Genomic DNA, 12,707 nt, shown 5'->3' on the forward strand with positions numbered 1-12,707 from the left:
AAAGTGCTCCCCCACTGTCACCTCAGTCACCTGCCCTGCCTTATTTCCCAAGAGTAGGTCAAGTTTTGCACCTTCTCTAGTAGGTACATCCACATACTGAATCAGAAAATTGTCTTGCACACACTTAAGAAATTCCTCTCCATCTAAACCTTTTACACTGTGGCAGTCTCAGTCGATGTTTGGAAAGTTAAAATCCCCTACTATAACCACCCTATTATTCTTACAGATAGCTGAGATCTCCTTACAAGTTTGTTTCTCAATTTCCCTCTGACTATTGGGGTGTCCATAATACAATCTCAATAAGGTGATCATCCCTTTCTTATTTCTCAGTTCCACCCAAATAACTTCCCTGGATGTATTTCCGGGAATACCCTCCCTTAGCACAGCTGTAATGCCATCCCTTATCAAAAATGCCACTCCCCCTCCCGTTGCCTCCCTTTCTATCCTTCCTGTAGCATTTGTATCCTGAAACATTAAGCTGCCAGTCCTACCCTTCCCTGAGCCATGTTTCCGTAATTGCTATGATATCCCAGTCCCATGTTCCTAACCATGCCCTGAGTTCATCTGTCTTCCCTGTTAGGCCCCTTGCATTGAAATAAATGCAGCTTAATTTATTAGTCCTACCTTGTCCCTGCCTGCCCTGACTGTTTGACTCATTCTGTTCTCAGCTGTACCTGTCTCAGATCAATCTCTTTCCTCACTATCTCCCTGGGTCCCACCCCCCCACCTTACTAATTTAAATCCTCCCAAGCAATTCTAGCAAATTTCCCTGCCAGTATGTTAGTCCCCTTCCAATTTAGGGGCAATGTGTCCTTCTTGTACAGATCACTTCTACCCCAAAAGAGATTCCAATGATCCAAAAATGTGAATCCTTCTCCCATACACCAGCTCCTCAGCCACCTAAAGCCTGGAACATCCAACAACCACTCCTGTCCCTGTGATATCCATGTCTCTGTAAAGGCCAGAACGTCATAGTTCCAAGTACTGATCCATGCTCTAAGTTCATCACCCTTATCCCTGACACTTCTTGCATTAAAATAGACATACTTCAAGCCAGCACACTGACTGTACCTTTTCCCTTTCAAGTGCCTACCCTCCTCACAGACTCTTTGCACACTGTATCTGGCTGTTCCTCCATCATCTGATCCATAGCTCAGATACCCAATTTCGTTTTTTAAAAAAATATATTTATTAGCAATTTTTAAAAACTTTACAAACATAAATTGAAAACTACAATAACAAATATCAGGTATAATGAAAACAAACACAAAACCAGTACAAGCACTGTCTCCTAACTATTAACCTAGCCCCTGGTACAAAACAAACCTGAACACTGTGCAAAGCACCATCAACCCAATCTCGTTTAAATCCGCCTGAAGAGCTCGAGCAAACCTCCCGCTCAGGATATTGGTACCCCCTCCAGTTCAGGTGCAATCCATCCTTCTTGTACAGGTGCCACCTTCCCCAGAAGGTATCCCAGTGATCCACATATCCTACACCAGCGCTGCAGCCATGTGTTCAGCTGCACTCGCTCTCTATTCCTAGTCTCACTAACATGTGGCACTGGTAGCAATCCTGGGATTACTACTCTGTTCGTCTTTCTATCATTTCCATAGTTCTGATCCCACTCTCCACCTCAGGCTGGGGTGGAAGATGGGGGCAACCAATTGCATCTACACCTCCCACACCCTACCCTGCTCCAGCATCACCTTCAATTATCCATCGCAATCCTTCCCCCAACTCCATCATCAACAATATCTACCCCAAAAAGTACTGAATGCTGCAGATCCCACCCGGGGACACCGAGGCACATTTGATTTGGACTGTTCAGTTGATGGTGGAACAGCAACAACCCAGCAGCTAATAGTTCGACACTGAGTGTAACAGTATCCTCCCGCTCACAGCCTCCCACTGCTCAATGACTGACCTCGTAGAGCCGGGAAGCCACGATACATCGGCTGGTGCTGTTTGTTCCCTCCAGAGCCACCACCTGGTGAAAACAAATATCAGTCACAGTCAGAACCGACACTCTGGTACAAGGTCATACCCATCAAAATTAACCAGACGGAAAGTTACTCTGGAGAGAACGCTCATCTTAGGCAGAACGACATCTAGAATCTAAATCAGAAAACAGCCTTCACCATATCTGTGTGCAGTTTTTAACACAGGCACTTCAACATCACTACCCTCTCGGGGGGCAATTAAGGATGAGCAGTAAATGTTAACATAAGCAGCAGTGCCACATTCTGTCAATGAATAAAAGCACACTCCAACAAAGGCCAAAGTGAGGAACATTGATTAACTGCCTTTAGGGTTCATCCAACTGTAGGTTAGATTCCCTACAGTGTGGAAACAGGCCCTTCGGCCCAACCAGTCCACACCGACCCCTGGAGTTAATCTCTGATTAATCAGTAGGCATACAGTAAAGCTCCTAGGTAAGCCTGATCTCAGCCAGGCTGCAGGATGGGTTTTAGAACAAGAGAGGAGCAGAAAATATATTGGTCCCTCCTCAGCACAATGCAGCGACTGCCACAGATTACACTGTGGGGTAGGCTGTCAATTATAGACACCATGGGGGTGCTCTCAGTGGATCCGACTTTCAAACCGATTACTGAATATACTGAGAGACTCTGGGAAATGGCAAGCTCTTTATTCAGCAGCCATCCCGATCCTACCTACAAACAGAGCCACACAAGCGTCATCATTCTAGCACCCTTATCCTCCAGTTACTGCATCAAAGCCATTGCCACCTCAATAGTGTAAATAGTGAAAAAAAAAGGGCCTGAGAAGCTGTTTGCAGTGCTCTCTTTGCAAGGGTCTCCATGGTTTCACATCTTGTGCATTGTTTGAGACATTAACAGCAAGTGCTCATTTTCACACAGACTTCACAATCTTCAATCACAGTTATGCTGGAGTTCAGTAAGGGACAGGCCTGGGGAGGAGACCAAACCTTTCAGTTTTTAAACTTTACTTTAAGTTTGAATGAGTAGAGGAAAGTCTACTGTGCATTTTGACCCCTTGTTGTCCTTACCCTGAGGGTTTTGTTGTGAATGGAGTCAAGGGGAGAGTCATTTTTTTTAAATTTTAGAACTTTACTTAGAGTTTGAGGGGATCTAGGGACCTTAGAGTTCCAGAGAATGGAGTATACTTGACTTTTCTGTTTAAACAAAAACCGAGTAAAATAAGGTTTACTCAGACTTTCACCCAGTGGTGTCCCTGTCCCAGGATGGGGATGGTGTTGAGGGGACTTACATAGTCGTTTAGAAGAGTAGGACACCACAGCTCCCTTAAATGTTCACTTACTGAGTACATCCTGACAATCTTTCACTGCTACTCAGGTGGACCCACCTGGCCAGGAAAGAGAGAGAACTCCTTCAGCTCTGACAGATCTACTGGCACTTGCATTCCTGCTGAATGTTTCAGGTCTCCCTGTAAAATCACTGACTTTGCATTGAGTTTGCCATTGCTGTCGCACGCGATCTGCCCCAGGAACGTTACCGATTCCTGCAATGAATCAAAAGGAAAATTAATAACGGTAATGGACAGAACAAGTGAACGTAAATGCGAGCACTGTTAACAAATACCATCCAGGAAAGAGCCATAGATCAGGAATTGAAAGGGAGAGAGGAACTCAAGTACAGTTACAAGGGGGGCAGTGCTGAGGAAATTGGAACTGCAAGTTGACATGTTCCCAGGACCTTCATAGAATCCCTACAGCCTATCGAGTCCACACGGATCTTCCAAAGAGCATCCCACCTCTATCAACACCCCCATCCTACCCCTATAACCCTGCATTTCCTATGGCTAATCCATCTAGCCTGCACATCCCTGGACAATTTAGCATGGCCAATTCACCCTTACCTGCACATCTTTGGATTATGAGAAGAAACTGGAGCACCCAGAGGAAACTGAAGCAGGCAGGGGGAGAACGTGCAAACTCCACAGAGTGTCACCCGAAGCTGGAATTGAACCCAGGTCCCTAGCGCCGTGAGGCAGCAGTGGTAACCACTGAGCCACTGTGCCACCCCAATGGAAAGAAGTAGCAGTGAGCTAGCTGATGGGTTGGTCTTAGCTTTCCATAACTGGTTAGATAGAGAAGTTTTCTATAGATTGGAAAATAGCTAATGTAACTGAAAAAGGGAGGGAGCTAGAAAGTAGGAAACTGCAGGCTTAATATTCACAACAGGGAAAATGTTGGAAGCCTTTATTAAAAAGTTTGTAGCACAACACTTTGATAAGTTCAAGGTATTCAGACAGACAAATGACTTGCCAAAGGGAAAAGTTTAAATAATTTATTGGAGTTCTTTGAAGAAATAACTAATTCTGTAGATAAAGATGATCCAGTGGATGTATTGTACTTAGATTTCCAAAAGACATTTGCTATGATGCCACTTCAAAGATCATTGTGGAGAATCATGGTTTTGGGACTAACACATTGGTATGGATAGAAGATTGGTTTGTTAACAGGAAACAATGCATGGGGCAAGATGTCACGTGCATTGTATCACTGGGGTCAGTGCTGGGGCCTTAACTTTTTTTTTTACAGTTTATATAAACGACTTGGACGAAGGGAGCAAAGATCTGGTATGTAAATTTGCTGATGACACAAAGATAGATAGGAAAGCGAGTTGTGAAAAAGACAGGTAACGTCAGTGGGAAAAGATTGAACAAATGAAGTGCAATGTGGGAAAGCGTGAAATTGTCCATTTTGGCACAAAAAATTTAAAAAAGACATTATTTAGAACAGTGAGAGGTTGCAGAGCTCTGAGATGCAGAGATCTGGGTACCTTTGTGTATGAATCATCAAAAATTAATATGCAAATTAATATGCAGCCAGTAATCAGGAAATGAAACGTTATGGTCTATTGTGAGGGGAATTGAATGCAAAAGTAGGAAATTAATCTTCAATTATAGAGGGCATTGGTGAGATCACATCTGGAGCATCTTGTACAGTACTGGTCATCGTACAGACTGAAGGATGTCAATGTGTTGGAAGAAGTTCACATGAGATTTACAAGACTAATATCTGGAATGAATGAACTGTCTTACGTGTGAAGGCTAGGCCTGTATCCTCTCAAGTTTAGAAGAGTCCAGGATGACATCATTAAAACATAGGATCTAGGTGGAACTTGACTGGCTGGATATTTCCTCTTGTGGGTGAATACAGATCTAGGGGTCACCATTTAACAATATGGGGGTGTGCTTTTAAAAGAGATTTGGAAACATTCATTCATTCTCTAGGACACTGCTTGGATATCCCTTTCTTAACAGCCAGTGGAGGCAGAATCTTGAAATATTTTAAAGGCAGACTTAAATTCTTGAGTTAAGATTAAAATCATCTCAGGCATAATCTTTTCATGTGGCTGAGCAGGCTCGAAGGGTTAGGTTGCCCACTCTTGTTCCTTGTTGTCACTACATGCTCTTCACTCCGGTAAGCAAACAAGTTCCAACACACCCAGCTCACCTCCATTCTGATCTCCTGCTCAATGACACGCTGCAAGGGAGGGGGAGGGGGATCTTTGTTTTTAGTATTCACCACAGACTTGCCCTCTACTCCTCAGGTGACAGAGATAGCGAGGGGGTGTATGGACTGGAGGGATTACAGAGATAGGGAGGGGTTGTAGGGGCTCCAGGAGGTGACAGAGATACGAGAGGTGTAGGGGTAAGCGGGGGATTACAGAGAAAGGGAGGGGCTGTAGGGGCTCCAGGAGGTGACAGAGNAGAGATAGGGAAGGGGGTATCGGGACTAGAGAACGCCACTTGAAACAAACTCCTAAGACCTCTAATAGTCAAATTAATTTTTGAGGTTACTATTTCTTCTGAATAGGTTTTGGTTTTGAGAATACTATTTTCAGTGCAGTCTACGTGGCAAGGACAGGATTTAGAAGCAGAGTCTTGCTCCTCACCTGAGCAGGCATAGCCACTGATTGGATATCCTCGATGTTGTAATGATCTGTCAAAACCTGACTCAGATCTTCTATCCTGTCATTGAGAACTGAAATGTATTAACAAACAGCACATTAGAACATTCAATCTTCTAACCAATTTTACCACCTGACCCTGAAGGCACAGTGCCTTCCACAAACCACATGCGCTCATATCTCAGCCTTCAGGGAACACAACATGTCCACAGGCTCCACATCTGGGGACGGCCTGATCCATACTTGAAGTAGCCATTCGGAACAGGAAATCTGTTACTCCCTTCATTCTCGCCAAAAGGCGCTGATGCCAATATTTACTTGCCAGCTGAGGATACTAATTCAACACAAAGGAGGTGCCAGAGACAAGAGAGCGGTGGTTGGATCTGCAGCCTCACAGCGCCAGGGACCCCTGGTTTGTTTCCACCCTCGGGCAACTGTCTGTGTAGAGTTCGCATATTCCCTCCCATGCCCCCCCCACCGTGTCTGCATGGGTTTCCTCCGGCTGCTCTGGTTTCCCCCCACAGTCTAAAGATGTGCAGATTATGTGGATTGGCCATGGGAAATTGCCTGTCGTGTTAAGTGCATTAGTCAGAGGGGAATGGGTCTGGGTTACTCTTCGAAAGGTCGGTGTGCATTTGTTGGGCCAAATGACCTGTTTCCGTACTGTAAGGAATCTAATCTAATATAAAAAACCGGAGGAACAGGAGTAGGCCATTCAGTCCCTTGAGCCTGTTGCACCGTTCACTGAGATCATGGCTGATCTGTCACCCAATTCCATATATCCCTTCACACCTTTCCTCAACAAAAACATTATCTATCTCGGATTTAAAACTAACTACTGATAGAGCATCTGCTGCCATTTGAGGGAGAGAGCTCCAAACCTCTCTGACTGTGTCCTAACATCTCTTCTGATCAGTCTGGCCCTTGTTCTTAGACGAAGCCCTGAGTTCTAGAATCCCCAGTAAGTGGAAATAGTTGATCTTTATCTACCCTGTCTTTTCCTGTTAATACCTTTAAAACTCAAATCAGATCACACCGTGGGTGGCACGGTGGCACAGTGTTTAGCACTGCTGCCTCACAGCGCCAGAGACCCGGGTTCAACTCCCACCTCAGGCAACTGACTGTTTGGAGTTTGCACATTCTCCCCGTGTCTGCGTGGGTTTCCTCCGGGTGCTCCGGTTTACTCCCACAGTCCAAAGATGTGTACGTCAGGTGAATTGGCCGTGCTAAATTGCCCATAGTGTTAGGTAAGAGGTAAATGTAGGGGTATGGGTGGGTTGCGCTTCGGCGGGGCGGTGTGGACTTGTTGGGCCGAAGGGCCTGTTTCCACACTGTAATGTAATCTGAAGAAGGGCTTATGCCCGAAAAGTCGATTCTCCTGTTCCTTGGATGCCGTCTGACCTGCTGCGCTTTTCCAGCAACACATTTTCAGCACCCACTCCCCAGCAAACTGTTTCTCTCTACGAAAGCTAACCTCAAACAGATCACCTCTTAATCTTCGACAATCAAGGGAGTACAAGCCTATTCTGCAATAACCTGTCAATACAGGTTAACTCTTTTATCCATGGGATCATTGTAATGAATCTTCAAGTGTCTCCCTTCTAAAGCCAATATCTCCTTGCTGGAGTTTGGGGCCTGGGTCTGCCCTCTGGCCAAGTGGAGCAGTGATATCAGCACCGCGGGTCAACCCACCAACCTTCCACTGGGACTGATGTTGATACTGACCCCAGAAGGGCCCTCCCAACATACACACACACACACACACACACACACACACAGACACACCTTACAGGCTTGGTTGCAAGTGTATGCTTTTAAGCAGGGGGATTGGAGAAGGAATTTCTGTAACACAGGGAGTCTGTGATACTCTTGAAGTGAGGATTATCCTCGGACACGCCACATTTGGCTGCTTCTTCCTGAGCAACCTCGAGTGAAATCAAAACGCTGGTGCCTTTGATTGAGACTCACCATCGCGGATGTCACGCAGCTTCTGGAACATGTACTTGAACCGTTTGATGATCGAGTCCTCAGGCATGAGGAGCAGCTGAACAGTGGCACTCCTGCCTCCCATGCCTTGCCACGTGGCTCCCTGCGCCGTACCAAACGAGACAACAACTTCACCGCGGTTAGCTCTGGAACTGTACTTCAGAGATGGGTTCGGGCTGAGGACAGCAGAAGGAAAAAAACTACGCATTCAGGCACTAACCAGCCATGCTCATTATGGTTCCAAATTACCACAAACAGCAGAGTTACTGGGGCGAGAGGAAGTTACAGAGATAGGGAGGGGGTGTAGGGGCCAGAGATAGGGAGGGGGGTAGGGGCTGGAGGGGGTTAGAGAGATAGGGAGGGGGTGCAGGGGTAGATTGCTTGCATAGGAAGTGGATTATATATTTTTGGAACAGGTCATTTAATTGATATTTCAATCTAAGTAAATAGTCAGATGAAACGATCCTGTTACCTTGGAGAGAAGGAAGCTGGAGAGAAGAGGAGCCGTGGACTGCGGCTCATGGACACCTTCTTTGACTGTGGCTGCTCTGGAGTGGTCAGCACCCGCTTCTGTGCACCTGCCTACCGAGGGAGCACACATTCAACAGGAAGCACCGCATTCCCCAATCTCCAAAAACCAATCCTCATACACACCTTATCCATTACAGCAACCTCCACCTCCCACAACCCAACCACCTGATCAAGTATTGTTGCTGCAGGGAGTCAGAATCCTCAGAGAAAAGGAGAAAAACTATCCCTGCCCCACTCTGTCTGACCCCATTACCCTCATCCAGAATGTCCTCATTATCATCCATCAGTGTGTCCCACTCAGTCTGCCAATTCCCCGCAATAATGGTTTGCTCCACTCAGTTTGTCCCTCATTGAGTGTGTCCTACTCACTCTCCCCCATGTTCACACCCCTTTCCCCAACATCAGTGTCCCACTCAGTCTGACGTTTTCACCTCCTCCCAGTGCAGCTTTGCCAAAGGATGGGGATCAGGACTCATCCATCTGAACTTCAGCTGTGGGGTCACTGGGTAAACCCTTGAACTACCCTGTAACTGTGCCTGTACAGACACTACCTTCACCTTCCCCAGGACAATAATTACTGGCCTAGCCAGTGGCTCCCACACTCCTCCAATAAGTACAGAGGAAAAAGGGCCATCACAATGGGCAGTGAGTGAATTCTGACCCTGGAAGGGAAAGTGTCTTCTCCAGTTAGACAGGTACCTTAGCTGGTGTGGAGTATGAATCGAGTAGGTTCTCCTCCTCCGTCTCTGCTTGGACACTGGCCAAGAGTCAAAGAAAATGTCCTGGTCACACTGCAACTCACTTGCCTGAGCTGTTCAGCTCTGACCACCACCATTCTTCACACGCATTTTATAACACAGGTACAGGCCAGCATTTCTGCCCCACCTCACCCGCTGCAGCACATTACACGTCTGGCTTTGTATTTCACTGCACCCGCTGGAATTAATCCCCTGTACCCACAGCCAACTCTGCCTTGGACTCAAACGCTGCATGACGACTGAGCCGCCTACAATCTGTCATTAAGATTATCCAGCAATACGCCCACACCAAGAGGTACAACTGACAGAATCAGTCTCCCCTTCAGTACTGTGGGAGAGCCGCAGGAGCAGAAGCACCCCAGTCGTCACCTTTTCAGGAGGTAAAAGATTGCTTTTAATCAAGGAGCTCTCTCTCTCATGCTTCCCACTCAAGGTTCGTCCCTCAGCTCACACCGTCAGTCATTTATCACACCACAGTTTCTGGGATCTCACAGCATCACAGTGTCAGTACTCGAGAACAGAGCAAGTCAATTCCAAAAGGAAACGGCTGTGACAAGCTCTGGGTCACCCAAGGATGTGCGAGGCCGTTAAATGAGATCCTCACGATGACAACTGATGCATCTCCTGATAACCCAAAGTTCAAGTCTTGTCTGTTAAAAGGATACAGCTCTTCAAGGGTGTTCAGGTCATGCATTGGTGCTCGGTTGTTCCGTTTGATTGATGCCGGCCGAGTCTTGTTGGCTTTTTTACTGAGAACCTGGGAAGGAGAAACACTTTTAGGGTGGGGCAGAGGTGGGGGTGTTGCATGAGTATAGTGTTCTGTTGGTTGTATCCCACTTCCACAGAAAACTGCTCTGTCTCACCACTACTCACTCTGGCAATCATGTGTAAGTGACTGCATCTGGGACCTAATTTATTCTACGGAAGACGTTGTGAAATTTGAAAGGGTTCAGAAAAGATTTACAAGGATGTTGCCAGGGTTGGAGGATCTGAGCTACAGGGAGAGGCTGAAGAGGCTGAGGCTGTTTTCCCTGGAGCGTCAGAGGCTGAGGGGTGACCTTATAGAGGTTTACAAAATTATGTGGGGCATGGATAGGGTAAATAGGCAAAGTCTTTTCCCTGGGGTTGGGGAGTCCAGAACTAGAGGGCATAGGTTTAGGGTGAGAGGGGAAAGATATAAAAGTGACTTAAGTGGCAACTTTTTCACACAGAGGGTGGTACGTGTATGGAATGAGCTGCCAGAGGATGTGGTGGAGGCTGGTACAATTGCAACATTTAAGAGGCATTTGGATGGGGATATGAATAGGAAGGGTTTGGAGGGATATGGGCCGGGTGCTGGCAGGTGGGACTAGATTGGGTTGGGATATCTGGTCGGCATGGACAGGTTGGGCCGAAGGGTCTGTTTCCGTGCTGTACATCTCTATGACTCTATCCCAGGACAGCTAGACAAGTGTGAATATTGAAGCTCACACAGGCCAGGTTGTTCTGTTCCATACACATTCTACTCTTTCTCCCATCATCCTGCAAATGTCTCCTTTTCAATGATTTATCCTATTCCTCTGCAGCTTTCCCAGTGGGTTGCCTTCCAATATGCTTTCAGACTGTACCTTCCCATCATTCTCCGGATAAAGAGATCTCTTTAGATTCCGGATTGATACGCTCGTGACCATCTTACATCGATGGTTCCCTAGTTCCAGTCTCTATATAACCACAGCTACCCTCGTGTGCAGAGATATGTGGGCTAGCCATGGGAAATGCAGAGTTGCAGGGGTGGGTCTGGATGGGACGCTCTTTGGAGGGTCGGTGTGGACTCGATGGGCTGTTTCCACACTGTAGGGATTCTAGAGATTAATGATCACCAAACCCACTACATTATCTAAAATTATCAATCCAGTCACTCCTCAGACTGCTCTTCCCTCCAGAAAATAATCAGAAGTCAGATGACACCAGGTTATAGTCCAATCGGTTTGTTTGAAATCATCACCAAGCTGTCTGAGCGCTGCTCTTTGTCAGGTGAAGGAAGGCGCTAAACTCCGAAACTTGTGATTTCAAACAAACCCGTTGGACTATAACCTGGTGTCGTCTGACTTCTGACCTTATCCACCCCAGTCCACCACCGGCACCTCCACATCATCACTCCAGCCAAGAGTCCAGGCCGGTTCAATTGTTGCTGATGGTTACAAACTCTCATATCGACTCAATGTATTTTGCATCTTCCTCAGGCTCCTTTTTCAATAATGAACAAACACCACCCCCTGCAGGTTCTCTGTGAAGTTACACACCATGACTTACAAATATATAACTGTTCTTTCAGTGTTACCGGGCCAGGATCCTGGAATTCCCTCCCTAAGGGCATCGTGGGTCCACCTACAGCACAAGTCCAAGATGGCAGTTCCCCACACCATCTCAATGGGTGGCACAACGGTTAGCACTGCTGCCTCACAGCACCAGGTTCGATCCCAACCTCGGGCGACTGTCAGTCTGGAGTTAGCACATTCTCCCCGTGTCTGCGTGGGTTTCCTCTGGGTGCTCCTATTTCCTCCCACAGTCCACAGATGTTCATCTTAGGTGAATTGGCCATGCCAAATTGCCCATAGTGTTCAGGCAGGGGCAAATATAGGGTAGGGCAATGGGTCTGGGTGGGTTACTCTTTGGAGGGTCGGTGTGGATTTGTTGGGCCGAAGGGCCTGTTTTCACACTGTAGGGAAGCTAATCAATCCTGTCCCAGTCTGTGACACCTACAGCCTGTAAATTAGCTCATGGTTGTTCACATGACTCCAAGAAGGAAATTTCCAAAACTCGTTACCTCATGTTCAAAGATGTCCACATTTCCTGCATTCAGGGCAAATCCAACCCGTGTCATGCTGAAAGCAATCCACTCATTCACAATCTTTTCTTCCTTCAAGCAGTACGTGATACAGTGTTCCAACACTGCACAAAACAGGAAAAAGCAAAACACTAGCAGTAAATTCAATTTCATTAAATCCCTGTTACCCTATCGCTCTCTCACCGTAGCAGCTCAGACTCCCACCCTGGACACAACCATAAAAGGCAACAGTACTCTCACGATGCCCGACTGGAAGGGAAAGTAGTATTCAACAACACGAGAGGCTGTCGGGGGGTTGGGGGGTGGGTCGGCGTTGAGGGAGCTCTGCACTGTAGCGGAGGGTCGGCGCCGAGGGAGCGTCGCACTGTTGGAGGGTCGGCGCCGAAGGAGCGTCGCACTGTTGGAGGGTCAGCGCCGAGAGTGCGTCGCACTGTCGGAGGGGCAGCGCCGAGGGAGGGTCGCACCGTCGGAGGGGCAGCGCCGAGGGAGGGTCGCACCGTCGGAGGGGCAGCGCCGAGGGAGGGTCGCACCGTCGGAGGGGCAGCGCTGAGGGAGTGGGCACTGTCGGAGGGTCAGTGCTGAGAGAGTGCCGCACTGTCGGAGGGTCAGTGCTGAGGGAGAGGGCACTGTCGGAGGGTCAGTGCTGAGGGAGCGGGCACTGTCGGAGGGTCAGTGCTGAGGGAG

At 47.5% G+C, this 12,707-nt stretch overlaps 1 protein-coding gene across 3 annotated transcripts in view; it reads right to left on the reverse strand.

Moving 5' to 3' along the window:
* Positions 1-12,191, reverse strand: part of pola2 (polymerase (DNA directed), alpha 2) — a 44,596-nt gene extending 32,405 nt beyond the window's left edge. For 2 of the 3 annotated variants that reach the window (XR_006310135.1, XM_043682584.1), the window contains exons 1-8: positions 12,003-12,191; positions 9,862-9,953; positions 9,138-9,195; positions 8,380-8,489; positions 7,890-8,083; positions 5,907-5,995; positions 3,349-3,504; positions 1,928-1,990 (exon numbers count right to left, since the gene is read on the reverse strand). Coding sequence is in view for 2 of the 3 variants with exons in the window: in XM_043682584.1 (XP_043538519.1) it covers positions 1,928-1,990; positions 3,349-3,504; positions 5,907-5,995; positions 7,890-8,083; positions 8,380-8,489; positions 9,138-9,195; positions 9,862-9,953; positions 12,003-12,176 (936 nt within the window). In the remaining variant the exon portion in view is untranslated. The remainder of the gene's footprint in view (positions 1-1,927; positions 1,991-3,348; positions 3,505-5,906; positions 5,996-7,889; positions 8,084-8,379; positions 8,490-9,137; positions 9,196-9,861; positions 9,954-12,002) is intronic. The other variant, XM_043682583.1, reaches the window with a different exon arrangement.
* Positions 12,192-12,707: the final 516 nt, after the last annotated feature.

Source organism: Chiloscyllium plagiosum, chromosome 45 (assembly GCF_004010195.1).
Source record: "Chiloscyllium plagiosum isolate BGI_BamShark_2017 chromosome 45, ASM401019v2, whole genome shotgun sequence".
NCBI classification, from domain to species: Eukaryota; Metazoa; Chordata; class Chondrichthyes; order Orectolobiformes; family Hemiscylliidae; genus Chiloscyllium; species Chiloscyllium plagiosum.